This window comes from Mesocricetus auratus, unplaced genomic scaffold (assembly GCF_017639785.1).
Source record: "Mesocricetus auratus isolate SY011 unplaced genomic scaffold, BCM_Maur_2.0 Super-Scaffold_6730, whole genome shotgun sequence".
NCBI lineage: Eukaryota > Metazoa > Chordata > Mammalia > Rodentia > Cricetidae > Mesocricetus > Mesocricetus auratus.
This window is the reverse complement of record NW_024429184.1, coordinates 25,557,747-25,572,298: the sequence shown is the minus strand read 5'-3', so window position 1 is coordinate 25,572,298 and position 14,552 is coordinate 25,557,747. Positions and strand designations below refer to the sequence as shown.

At 39.2% G+C, this 14,552-nt stretch overlaps 1 protein-coding gene across 2 annotated transcripts in view; it reads left to right on the top strand.

Moving 5' to 3' along the window:
• Positions 1-14,552, top strand: part of Casp8ap2 (caspase 8 associated protein 2) — a 32,039-nt gene that overhangs the window by 7,656 nt on the left and 9,831 nt on the right. For both annotated transcript variants that reach the window (XM_040740534.1, XM_040740542.1), the window contains exons 2-7: positions 2,895-2,977; positions 3,322-3,390; positions 4,066-4,166; positions 4,914-4,988; positions 7,525-7,640; positions 11,296-13,475. In XM_040740534.1, coding sequence (XP_040596468.1) covers positions 2,923-2,977; positions 3,322-3,390; positions 4,066-4,166; positions 4,914-4,988; positions 7,525-7,640; positions 11,296-13,475 — 2,596 coding nt within the window. In that variant the 5' untranslated portion in view covers positions 2,895-2,922. The remainder of the gene's footprint in view (positions 1-2,894; positions 2,978-3,321; positions 3,391-4,065; positions 4,167-4,913; positions 4,989-7,524; positions 7,641-11,295; positions 13,476-14,552) is intronic.

Sequence of the window (14,552 nt, the reverse complement as noted above, 5' to 3'; positions counted from 1 at the left end):
AAGGTGGTATGTTAAGACTTAACTGGCTTTATTTAGAATGAGAACTGTAAGAATTAAAAGCCAGTTCCAGGATAGCCTCCAAAACAATACAGAGAAACCCTGTCTGGAAAAACCAAAAAAAAAAAAAAAAAAAAAAATGATGATGGAAGTCAAATAGGGTAAATTCTGGATGTGGGTAGCAATTGCTCCTGAGATGGAGACACAGTTCTATAAGGCCGTTCTAAGTTAGAGTATATTTGTGCCTGACGTGAATATACATTTGCACAGGAAACTCTTTTTTTTCTGTTTGTGGAGGTGCAAGTTGTACATATACAGTAAATTTCTGTGAGCAGTGAATTCTTTTCATTATTCACATGTCTTTTTGCCAACATCTGGAAGTTGAAGAGTGGCTACCCAGGCACTGAGGCAGTTCCTAGTCATTTAGGTTTTGATCCAGTTAGTGACCACATATGTTAAATATCTACAAATGACTACAAGGACATATGAGACTTACTGCCTAAAATGGGGGTTTTGTGGTCATAGACAGGCTTTGTCTGATGCAGGTGTTTGGCATAAACCATATTGTTTATGAGAACAGTTTAGTCATGGTGGGCTGCTTTTTATCTGTTCTGATCTTGAAACCCTCCCAGACTCTGGCCAAAATCTGTCTGTCTGTGTGTCTCTCTCTGTCTCTCTCTCTCCTTTTCCCTCTATACCTTCTTCCCTCCATCCCGCTTCCCCTCTCCTCTCAAGCAGGATCTCACTGTGCAGCCCTGGCTGGCCTGTAACTGACAAAGATTACCTGCCTTTGCCTCCAAGCCCGGCTACCAGTACGCTCTAGGCACCTAACACTTCTTTTCTTCATTTGCCTTTCCTTCATTACCACTGAACTTAAACTTTTCAAAACAAATTTAAAAGCTTATTTATTGCCGGGAAGTCATGGCACATGCCTTTAATCTCAGCACTTGGGAGGCAGAGGCAGGTGCATCTCTGTGAGTTCGATTGAGGTCATCCTAGTCTACAAATCGAGTTCTCCAGGACAGCCAGGACTTTTACACAGAGAAACCCTGTCTTGAAATATCAAAACAAACAAAACCAAAAAACACCTCAAACCTTATTTATTACTGAGTAGTGGTAGTGTATACATTTAATCCCAGTACTTGAGAGGCAGAAGCAGGTAGATCTCTTGAGTTCGAGGCCAGCCTGGTCTATAGAGTGAGTTCCAGGACAGCCAGTGCTACACAGAGAAACTCTGTCTTCGTAAAACAAAATAATCAAAAAAGCTTATTTATTTTGAAATAGAGTCTTGCCATGTCACCTATACTACCTGGGATTTTCTGTGTGTAGCAACCAAAATGGCTTCAAACTTGCAGTCCTCCCTCTCAGCGTCCACTGTGCTCAGATTGCAGGTTCATGGCGTTATGTCTAGCTCTAAATGCAGTACATACACATATGTGTTGTGTAGTTGGTTTTTCTGCACCATGTGGGTCCTGGGGAGTTAAATAAGCATAGACAGACCATCAGCCTTGGCAGCAAGTATCTTTAATAACTGAGCCAACTCACTAGCCCTCTAAAAGCAGTTAAAAAAGAAAAAAGTGTGTTTTCTTGTTGCCAAGCCCGATGACTGGAGTTCAGCCCTTAGGATTCACATGGTGGTAAGAGAGAATAGACTCATGAACATTGTCCTCTGACTTCCATTATCTGTACACCATGGCACATATGCACAACCCTCTAGTCAATAGATAAAGGTTTTTAAAGAGTGCCTTTTCTTGTGATTATTTTAAAGCTTTTTTGTGTACATATGTGTATGTGCATTTGTGTCTTTTTCTTTTTAAAAATCATATATATACATACATACATATATGTGTGTGTGTGTATATATATATATATATATATATAGAGAGAGAGAGAGAGAGAGAGAGAGAGAGAGAATGTAAGCATGTGTATGCCATGTTAATGAGAGCACATGCAGGACAGAGAACAACTTGATAGCGTTGGTTCTTTCTTGCCTTTACATGGGTTCCTGAGATTGAACTTGCATTATCAGGCTTGCACAAGTGCTTACCCTCTGAGTGTCTTTTGAGCCCCAAGTGTATTTCTTTATTTCTTTAGTTTATTTCTTTGTGTGGAGCTAACAATAGAGTCTGCAACTTCATACATGCTTGCAAATGTTCGATCATTAAGCCATACCCCAGCTTGCATGCTTCTTTTTTTTTTTTTTTTTTTTTTTTTTTTTGGTTTTTACGAGACAGGGTTTCTCTGCCTGGCCTCGAACTCACAGAGATCCGCCTGCCTCTGCCTCCCAAGTGCTGGGATTAAAGGTGTGCGCCACTACCGCCCGGCCTGCTTCTTTATTTTTTAATAAGTTTTGTTTATTATTGTTGTGTTTGTATGTATGGTATTTGTGTGAGGGCAGATATGTGCATGCCATAATGCACTCATGGAGGTGAGAGGGCAGCTTGCTGGAGTTGGTTCTCTTTCCACCATGGGTTCTGAGTTGTCAGACTTTTCCCCATGAAGCCAGAGGGTAGTGTTTGTATTTCTTGTTATGTGCATATGTGTTTGTTTTTAGTGCTGATGGCTCTTATTTTAGTAAAAAGTTAATGTATATTTTGAGATATCCTTGCCCCGTGGTGATGGGGTCAAATTCAGGGTCTTGAACATACTAGTGTATTTTGTCTGATTTTATGAGATTAGTGTATTTTCTTTGTGCATGGTTTATCTATACCTACAAATTTGAGTTTCATTTTTTAGTTTTGACTTTTGCCCAAAAAATGCTATGCATCTTTTCTTTATAAATGTATAGGTTTGTTTTTTAGAGAAAAAGTGACATTATTCAGTGTGTTCAAATTTGAAAGTTGCTTTGTAAGTTGAAGCTATTCTAATCGTGGGGATCTTTATGCTTAATACCGTAGATGGCACCTATGAAAAGGATATAGAACCATGGCAGCAGATGATGAGAATGGTGATGGAACGGGTTTATTTGATGTCTGTCCTGGTAAGAACTCTCAGATGTCTTTCTGAATTTACTTACTCTTTGCTTCTTTCTAAATTTTGGTACTGGGAGTTTAGAACCAGGACCATCCAAATGCTAGGTATGTACTCTGCCACAATGATAGCCCTAACCTTACTTGATATCGATTATAAAATCATTTACTTTTTCTTCCCTGTGTATTAGTGAATTAACATAGCAAAATACTAGGGACATAGCGAGCACTTAGTATTTGTGAACTTTTTCTCTTGGTTTTTTGTTTTGTTTTCATAGTGCTGAAAAGCAAACACAGGACCATATACTTGGCTACACAGCGCACTGCTGTAACTAGTCTTTGCCATTTTTTGCAGCCTCTCCTCTTAAAAATAATGATGAAGGCTCATTGGACATTTATGCTGGGTTGGACAGTGCTGTTTCTGGTATGTAAATTTCATAAAACAGTTTCATTTTGTTTGGTTGGTTTGTTGTGCGTATTGTTATTGGCTCTTAGTAACTTCGTAGCTCTGAAATAATATGATTTATCTTTGAGATAATTACACTGAGGTAATTTCTTTCTGGCCTAAAGCTTGATCAGAATATATTAGCACACAGATTTGTTCCTCTAGGACTCAGATTTAATTTGTCCTTGTGCAAAAATATTTCATACCATTGAAATGACACTGGTACTGTTGAATATGCATGCCTGCCTATGCTATCACAGAGAATAATGTTATTGTGAGTGTCTTCAAATAATCAGAAGAATGGTAATGGAGTGTCTGACCATCTATCCAATTAGAGCTTTTCCACAATCAGATCTTTCAGTGTTTTGTAATAGATGATTACCACACTGGATTTATTGAAGCACCCTTTTTATATAATGTGGCATCCCTGCTGTCATCTATGAAATCAGTGTAGGTTGCATAAAATACAAGTGAGGAGAAATGTAGCTTTTTGAAGTAGACTCAATATGGAGAATCCTGACACACAAAAAAATGCTATATATGTATAAAATATAAAACAACAAACCATTCTTTATGCTCACTAAAATGTTTTGCTAAAACTGATTCACAAAAGAATCCTAACAAATTATTTTAACATGTTTGGTTTGTTTTCAGACAGTACTGCTAGATCCTGCGTGTCATTCAGAAACTGTTTAGATTTGTATGAAGAGATCCTGACTGAAGAAGGAACTGCAAAGGAAGCAACCTACAATGACGTATGAGTTGTCACTGTTATTAAGAACAGTTATTTCTGTAGCTCCTGAGGAGAAGCCTGGAGCTTACTGTTGAACAAATTTTCCATGTTTAGAGATTAGTTGAGTTTTTACTTTATGTACATTGGTGTTTTGCCTGCATGTGTGGCTGTGAGCGTGTCAGACTCCCTGGAACTGGAGCAGTCAATGCTCTTAACCATTGATCCATCTCTCCAGCCCCAGGAAGTAGTTCTTAAGTTAATAGTATTTAAGGGAGTTTCTGTCTCTGACTTTTTTTTCCAAGAAATACTTCCTGAATAAATGTCTGAATTCAGTTACAATTTATTTGACTGAACTTAACTATCTGAGTATATAAAACTTTAGTAAACTATCCCTGTAATAGAACTTTGTATTTTTTCATTATTTATATTAAAGTGTCCTAAGATTTAATATGAGACAAATTTCTTTTAGCTGTATATTTGAATATTAAGGTTCAGAAAACAGTATCAAAATGTACTATCAATGGGCTGGACTTTAAAAACCAATAATCTAGATAAGCATATAGTGGCACTTGCCTATAATCTCAGTGTTTGGGAGGCTGAGGCAGGAGGATCAAGAATGAAGCAGCCTGACCTACATCTGGAGACACAGAGAAACAATCAACAGCAAAAGCAAATGTAATCTGTCTAAATAACCTATGTGTACACTGATTTTCCCCCCCTCAGATTTTAACTGCCGCTTAAGGTAAATTAGTCTTTTTGTGTTTTACAGTTGCAGATAGAATATGGCAAATGTCAGGTGCAAATGAAAGAGCTGTTGAAAAGGTTTAAGGAAATACAGACACAGGTATCGTGGTTATTTCTTCCTTGTTAACATTTATGTTTGAGTGTGTGTGTGCACATGAGTGAATGCATGTGGGGGCACTTGTTTGTACATACATGTGGAAGCCACAGGTCATCCTTGGGTGTTTCCTCAGGCACCATCTGCCTTGTCTTTTGGGACAGCATTTCTCACTGGCCTGCATCTCACCAAGTAGGCTAGGCTATGTGCCAGCAAGCCTCAGGAATCCAACTCTCTCCACCTTTCCAGCACTGAGATTATAAGCATGTACAACTCAAAATAACTTTTTCTGTGAGTTCTGAGGAATCAAACTTACATCCTCATGCTTGTATGCCTAGCTCTTTACTAACTGACCTATCTTCCCAGTCAGCCCTTTGTTAATGTTTTATTTAAGGACGTAAAAACCTGAGATTGGTTCCCAGGACAGACAGACAGACATCAATGAGTATAGTTCTAGCTGTTTAGGAGATTGGAGTGGGAGGATCATTTAACCCTGGAGTTGAGTCCCAGCCTGAGTAACATAGTAAGACTATCTCTTTTTAAAAGAAAAAAAGTTATAACTAAATTTGAAATTAATTGAAGTGTTGGCAGTTTATAAAAAGCTTCTTAAAAGCTTAATACTAGGGCTGGAGAGATGGCTCAGAGGTTAAGAGCACTGGCTGCTCTTCCAAAGGACCCTGGTTCAAGTCCCAGCAGCCATATGGCAGCTCGCAATTGTCTGTAATTCCAGTCTTAGGGGATCCAGCATCCTCACACAGACATACATGCAAGAAAACGTTAATGTACATAAAAAATAAAAAGGAGAAAAAAAAGATTAGTACCCAGCTTTTGTACATGCAAGGTAAGTGCTCTAACACTGAAGTATACCCCAGCCCTATTTTCTTGGCCATTAATTATTAAGGTAATAATGTATTGGTAGCTTATAAAGTTTTTTCCTTTTATTTGTTAGACATTGAACCCAAGGCCAGGATCTCTATCTTGTGAGCTAAACATTCAGCATCTGACATTATTTCTCTCTCTCTCTCTCTCTCTCTCTCTCTCTCTCTCTCTCTCTCTCTCTCTCTCTCTCTCTCTCTCTCTCTTTCTCTCTCTCTCTCTCCCTCTCCCTCTATCTCTGTGTGTGTAATATTACATTTATTCTTTGACAATCATACATGTATACAGTATACCTTGACCATATACATCCCTCTCTACTCCAAAAATATTTTTTATCAATTTACTATTTTAATTATTTCTAGATTAATGAAAGAGTTATAGGAAAATTTATTAAAAGCTAAAATGACATTGACATAATTGCTGTGTTGGATGGATTGGTAGTTGGGAGGTAATTTTAAAAGTGGCTGGCCTAAAGAGGGTAGTTCTTTTTTGTTTGAGGTGGTCTTACTGTGCAGTCCTGGCTATCCTGGAACTTTCTATGCAGACCAGTCTGACTCTGAATTCAGAAGTTTGCCTGTCTCTGCCTTCCGAGTGCTTGTACTGAAAGCATGTAAAAAACTCACCTAAGAGGACAGTTTTGAGAAACAAGGATTAGGTTTTTTTTTTAGTAGAAAAAAGTGTCGACTCACCGTTGTCACAGTTGTCAGTTCTTCTCGTGATTGTGCTGCAAAAGTATTGAATGTGACAGTGTTCTGTCTACTTTTTTATAAATCTTGTTTTTCTTGATTCTCCTTCCCCTGAACCAGCTCTAGATTTGTATCTTTATTTGAAATCTAACACATTTTTGTACATTTAGCTTGTTAGATGGGGTAATACTTAAAGACTTTTTTTTATTTTTCAAGACAGGGTTTCTCTGTATTGCTTTGGAGTCTGTCCTGGAACTCGCTCTGTAGACTAGGCTGGTCTCAAACTCACAGAGATTCACCTGTCTGCCACCCGAGTGCTGGGATTAAAGGCGTGTGCCACCAACGCCCAGCCTTGCTTAACACTTTTTCATGGTTGTTTGTTTTTTTGTTGAGAGACATGGTCTTACAGTGTAGTACTGGGTGACCTGGCTGGCTTCCAACTCAGAGAATCCGCCTGCCTCTGCCTCCTAAGTGCTGGGACTAAAGGTGTGCACCACCACACCTAGCTGATCATGTCTTAGTTATGAAAATTAAGTATTTAGTTATTAAAACTAAAACCTCAGTAGAATGGTCCAGGAAGAACTTGCTGACCTGTGTTACTACTTTTACAGTTTGATATTTATATGAAGAATTTCCTATCAGGTGGGAGTCTCAGCTTCTGCATCTGAGCAATAGGAAAACAATTCTTAGAGAGCTGCTTCTCGGAGTTGCCTAAGGTAAAATGTATAATGCCCAGCATTAGGTAGTATTCAGCAATTAGTAGAAAGCTGGGCGTGGTGACACACATTTACCTGTCATCTCCATACACACACACTGGAAGCTGAGGCAGGAGGATCAAGAGAGGTCAAGGCCATCATGAACTCTACCGGCAAGCTTTATCTTTAAAAACCTCATCCCACAACAACTAGTGAGTATAAGTAGCATTACTGACAAGTCTGTATTTTTGGTCTATTAATAGATCTTATTAATCTGTGTCTTAGAACTTGAACTTAAAAAATGAAAACCAGTCTCTTAAGAAGAATATCTCAGCACTGATCAAAACTGCCAGAGTGGAGATAAACCGTAAGGATGAAGAGATAAACCATCTTCACCAAAGGTATATCTGTGGGTGTCACTTGTCACCATTCACATGAAGTATGCCTTTATTTTCAAAGGATGGAATATATATTTCATTAAATAGTTACAGTTCTAATGTAAGTAGCATGTACTCTGCTAATGATTTATAGTGGTAACTGTACTTACTGATGGAACATTGCCACATGCTTCCATATACATAGTTTTCCAAATCATTGGGATCTTGTACTGCTTAGCAGAGAAAGTCACTGTGTGTGTCCTGAGTTCTGCTGGTCACAACTGATACTAACACATTAGGAGAGCAGGGCTGGCGAAGTAGCTCATGTCCAGTGAAGCGTGTGCCAAGAACACCAGAAGAAAGAAAGAAAGGCTGAGCAAGTGAAGACACTTGGAGCAAAGCCTGCTGACCTGAGATCAACCCTTAAATCTAGATGCTAGGGGAGAACCAACACCCTCAAGTGTTCTGTGACCTCCATATGGATGCTATGGCATGCTTGTGGTCCCCTCCTCCCCAAATAAGCAAATAAATTAATGCAAATTTTAAAATGGCAAGAAAGAAGGAATATGCATTTAACCTTTTGTTAGTGAATAACCCCTCTAGTTTTTTTGTTTGTTTAATTTGTTGTTAATTTTTCTACTCTGTTCAATTCAGGGTGACATTTTGGTCCAGGGGAGTTCATATCTATGCCTAACCCCATAGACAGAATTGAAAGAATTGCTTAACTTACTGCCGCCATTTCTTCTTCCTTTCTGTTGTTTTGTTTCTAAGGATAGGGTGTTACCACACAATTAAGGCTGGTTTTGGATTTGTTGTTCATTCCCCTGTCTCATCCTCCTGAGGCATGCATTACCACACCCTGCTTCAAATTCTGCTATTATAATATGGGTTGATTTTTTTTAGTTGTTGTAGTTTTGATTTTGGGTGATGAGGAAAGTCGAACCAAGGGTATCATGGGATATGCAAGTTTTGGCTGTTACCACTAAGCCTTGGCACTTTTGTTTTAAATTTCATTCTCTCTCTCTCTCTCTCTCTCTCTCTCTCTCTCTCTCTCTCTCTCTCTCTCTCTCTCTCTGTGTGTGTGTGTGTGTGTGTGTGTGTGTGTGTGAGTGGAGTTTTCCTTCTGTCATGTTGGATTTCAGGTGTTAAATTCAGGTTAGCAACTTGGTGGTGGTGGTGCACATCTTTAATCTTTAATCCCAGCACTCAGGAGGCAATGGCAGGAGGATCTCTGAATTTGAAGCCAGCCTGGTCTACAGAGCTAGTTCTATAGTTCTAGGACATCCAGGGCTACATAGAGAGACTGTCTCAAAAAAGCAAAACAAAACAAAGAAACAGACAAGGTTTAAACAGGCTTATCAACAGAAACATTTTGATATAGAAATTTATAACTTGACTACTTCAGATTCAGACTTTAAAAATTCACTTACCAAAAAAATGTATGGAGTTAGGAGAGGTGGTTCTGAAGTTAAGAGTACTTTTAGAGGACCTGAGTTTGGTTCCCAGCACCCGTGTTGGGTGGCTCACAAACACCTGTAACTCTAGCTCCAGTGAACCAGATGCTCTTTTCTGACCTCTTCGGGTATCAGCACACATGTGCACAGACCTTCACACAGACACATTCATTTACACCTAATTCAGCATTTTTAAAAAGATCTTTTAGGAGAAAAATCTGCTAGTGCTGGAGCTGGAGAGACAGCTTAGCAGTTAAAAGCACTTGCTGCTTTTTCAAGGGACCCACATCAGAAGGACCACAAGTGCTGATAACTCCTACACACACACACACACACACACACACACACACACACACACACACACACACACACACACAGAGGTTTTAGTTCCAGTAATTTAAACAATCTGTGCCTGAAGCTGTGACCTGGCAGTCTTTTAGGAATTTGTAGTTTGATAAGTGTGGGGCACATTGTGTGTGTGTATATATATCATGTGTTCTAATGGAAAAGTCTCCAGTTCTGTGATTTACCTTTGCTCTTTTATTTGGTATCCTTTGAAAAATAGAAGTTCTATCTCTTAGCAAAATTTAATTATAAAGTATTTTCCTTTTACAATTACTGCTTATTACACTTTCCCAGTTGTCTCAGTGCTATCTTCTAGTAATTGATTGCTTTTCTGATGCCAGGATTGAACCAGGGCCTCATACATGTTAGGCAAAAGCTGTACCAGCAAGCTCTAATCCCCAATTGATTGAGTTAGGATCTGTATTGGCTTTCTGAATCATTGTGTCCAAATAAGGTTATATTCTGAGATACTGTGCATTAAGGCCTCAGCATGTAAACTTCCTGGAGGTAAAAGGGGATGGTACAGTTCAGACATAGCAGAATTCTGTAAGATGTACATGTTACTGTAGGTTGTGTATCTCTTAAGACATTCTCTTCTTATTTATGATGTTCTGTTTTGGTTTTTTTCACACAGTGAATATTGATTAGGAATAGATTTTTAAATGTCAGTGATGTTCAGGTTCATTAAGGTGAACTTACTACATAAAGATAATATAAACTACCACCATTTTAAATTTTTAAAAATTCTTTGACAGTTTCATACATGTGTATAATGAATTTCATTCCCATTACCTCATCTCTTTCTTCTTCCTCTACTGCTGAAACTCTTCTTCTAAAAAGTCTTCCTACTTTCATGCCCTGTTTTGTGTGTGATCAACTGAGTTTAAATTAAGGTTGTCTGCATGAGCATGGCTTGGAAGCTGAGCATAGGCAACTTTTCAGTAGCTATACAACTGAATAAAGTGACATTTTCTCCTTTCAACAGCTTTGACTATCAATAGTCCCTCTGAGAGGGGCTTTAAATGATGAAATGTTAATGAACTCAATCTGTGCAGACTGGTAACCACAGTTGCAAATAAATTATATGCTTTATTTAAAAAAATTTGAATTTATTCTGTGTGTGTGCACGTGAGCACACATGCACAAGCCTGTGTGCAGACCAGCCAACCTGTGGACGTTGCCCTTTCCCTCCAATCTGCTGGAATGTGGGATTGAAGTCGCATGTCACCAGTTCCCAGGACAACCTCCTCTACCATCTGACCTGTCATGGTGGCATATATATTTTATTGTTAAGAAAAACACCAATATAAGCCATAATAATAGGCCTTTTGTCACCCTTCTAGGGAAAGAACCACAGTTCTTTATGTCATCTGCCACCTGTTAATGATCTGCCTTATTGTGGAGTTCTATATGAAACAGAAAAGTAGGATTGGGAATTCTGTCCAGTTTGATCATGTTTTGTCTAGTAAGACTTTCTCTTTATACAGTCAAGTTATTGAAGGGAAGAAAGTAGACTCACTTGTCATAAAGGAAGTATGCTGAGCTGACTTGGGAGTTATGTACCTGTTCTGAGTCCAAAGAGAACTGGCAGGTGCTGGGATAGAGTTCCTTTGAAGCAAAAGCAAATGAGAGAGTTCCTTGAATTGAAAATGGACCCATTTACTTGGAAACTAATAAATTCTTTGTTTTTAATCTAGTATTTTCTTGCATGCAAATGCTTTATCACTGAGCTACACCCCCAGCCCATATAACTTGCTCATACTGGTTTTGCCAGTATATAGGCCCTTAAATTTGAAAGGTATGTCATATGTGAGTCAAATCTAGAATATTATTAAATACCAGTTAACTTTGCTTTTTTGTTAATTCCTGTTTCTTAATAGATTGTCTGAATTCCCACATTTTCGAAATAACCATAAAACTGCAAGAACAAAAGATTCAAGATCCAGATCTCCCCATTTGGATGATTGTTCAAAAGCTGATCACAGAGTTAAAAGTGATGTCCATAAAGATGTACATCCTAACACTTTACAGCCAAACCTGGAAGAGGAAGGAAAATCAAACTCTGAAGCACAGAATCCTTTACACTTGCCTACTAGTGTCGAGAAACATTGTACCAACAATGTCTGGTCACGTTCTCATCACCAGGTTGGTGACGATAATTCAAATGAGGATAATCAAAGAGGGAAGAATGGCGTTAGACATAGCCATTGTAGCAGAGGAACTGACAGACCACACAAAGACTTGAATGCCAGCTGTAGTGACGGTGAACCAAAGGACAAAGAGGCTAATTCCAGACTACAAGGAAACCCTGAGAAACGTGGAAGCAGTGAAGCAAAGACTGACAGCAAAAGTTCAGAGACTAAAAATAGCACTAGTTTGGGATATAAAAGTGAGCGCAGTGCCTCTTCTAGGGAAAAAGAAACTTCTAGAGAAAGGCCACACACTCGAGTGGAATCTCAAAATAACAAAAATCTAGAGAGACAAAATGAAAGATTACACAGCATGCACAGAAAAGAGCTTCAGTCTCAGGACAAAGCAGAAAGAAGAGGTGATGTGAAGTTTAAACCAGGAGAGGACCAGGGACACCGGGGACGAGTGGAGCGGGTGTTGCCCCCTTATTCCAAGAATGACATGAAATACGGCTTCAGTAAATATCATCCAGAAGACAGGAGGGGAAGAGAAGATTGTAAAAGAGACAGAGGGATGAGCAGTCATGGCTTTCAAGATAGACGATGTTCATCTTCTCTTTCAAGCAGCAGAAACAGCAAGTACATGCACTCCAAGGAAGCCAGTGTTTCACACCAGTGGGAAAATACATCTTTCAAAGCAGAAAGACATAGGACTGAGGATAGGAGGAAAAGAGAACGAGAAAAAGAAGAAAGTAGGCATGTGAAAAATGACAAAAAATCACCTACAGAATATTTGCAAAGGACTAATAAAGAAGCTAAGAAAAGCACTACTGATTTAAAGAGACAGACTGAGCCAAAAAATAGTAAAGGTGAAATTTCTAGTGATGAGGTTTCTAAAGGGACAGGTAATAAAGAATGTACACGGAAAGTTGAGAGTGGACCAAATGAAGTAAAAAACAAAGACTTAAAGTTAAGCTTCATGGAAAAATTGAACTTAACTCTTTCTCCTGCTAAAAAGCAGCCTGTTTGTCAAGATAACCAGCATCAAATAACTGTTGTTCCCAAGCCTAGCGGCATTTGTGACTCACAGTCCTCAGAGAAGACTGAAACATGTCTTCCCTCTGTCAGTGAACTTAGTATAGAGGAAACCAAATCAGAGTTGCCAGAGCCAAAGGAAGCCCTTCGAGCAACATCTCAACTCGGGGGCAGCATTGCAGAAAACAAAATGAAGGAAGGAAATAGATTGTTAGTAAAATCTGTTGAGAACACTGTGCCTCATGAAGTGCTTGTTTGTGGCCCGGAAATTTCCTTCCCAGCTTCTGCGGAGACAGAACAAACAAGACCCTTGCTTCCATCAATGGAAGGAGAAGAGGCGGGTGGTGGTGCAAGGGCCTCAGCTTCCATGGTAATGAACGTATTGCCAGGACTTGCTTCTGAAAACTTAGGCCGAGAATTGAAGACCATAGGACATAATGATTTGGATTCTTGTGATATTTCTGAAAGTGTAAAAATGAAGGTGGTTCTTTCACCAAAAGCAGCTGTAGCCAGTGAGAGCCTTCTACAACCTTTGGTTGAAGAACCTGGCATTTCACTAGTAAACTGCTTGGGAGGTGATAATCCTAAATTTGAATCTTCTCTTGAAGATTCACCTGTGGTTGAGAATAAACTTTGTCCTTTGGATCCTTGTTTACCTAAAGAGACTTTTGTACCTTCACCACAGAAGACCGAGTTGATGGACCACAAAATGGAAACTGGAGAATCAAATTCAATATATCAAGATGATGATAACTCAGTTTTAAGCATTGACTTTAACCATCTGAGACCTATTCCAGAAGCCATCAGCCCTTTGAATAGTCCAGTGAGACCTGTAGCAAAAGTTCTTAGCGTGGAGACCCCTTGTGTAATTTCACAGTATGATAACAGTCATAAAGGTAATAGTTTATATTATCTAAGTTGTCCTTTTGTCTCAATGTAAACTGTATAAACAAAATAGGTGCTTTGTGGATTTACAAAAGCTATTCATTTATATTATGTGATTGTATGTATGATTGTATGTGTGCCAAGGAATGCTTGTAGAGATCAGAGGACAGTCATGACATTGGTACTCTAGTTCACCATTACATGGGGCCTAGGGACTGAACTAAGACCACCAAGCTTTTGTGGCAAGCACCTTTATCTTAGTCTCAATTTCTAGATTTCTGTGTATGTGTAAATGCCTACATGGGTGTATGTACATCAAGTGTGTGCTTGGTACCTGTCGGGGCCAGAAGAGAGCACTGGATCTCCTGGAACTGGAGTTAGAGGCAGCCATGAGTTACCATATGGATGCTAAGAAATAAACCTGGTCCTCTTGAAGAGCATTAAGTTCCCTTAACCACCAAGCCACTTCTCCAGCTCCCGAGACATCTCTTCTGATAAGAAAAAAAATAACATTATTCAGTTATTAATTAGAAGTGTACACTGAGGGGTTAGAAAGATGGCTTAACTGTTAAGAGCACTGGTTGCTCTTGGAGAGGACCTGAGTTCAATTCCCAGCACTCACATGATAGCTCACAACAAAAGAAAAGCAAAAACCAAAGAATTTGTTTTGTGTTGGCCAACTACTCCTCGGCATAGTCCCTGACCTGGAGTACAGTTGATAAACCAGTGATACTTCATTAAAGAGAACTGATTTTCCCTTTGCCAGTAGGTGTCATTTACAAATAGCTTGATTCCTTCTTCCAGATAGAATTTAGACAACTCTTAATTTTTCTTTCTCCCTCTGCTGCTGGGGAATGAGCCCAGGGCCTCTCGTGCTAGACATGCCCTCCGGCTGAGCTCCACCCAGCTCTGCAATGCTTAAAGGTTTTATTGTGTGTGGATATGTGGATAGTGTCCAAGTGTATACATGTTCATGTGTATACGCGCTAGTGTGGAGGCCAGAGATTGATGTGGGATATCTTTCTGTATCTCCTTGAACCCAGAGTTCACCAGTTTGGTGAGCTAAGTGAATTGCAAGAGATCCCTGT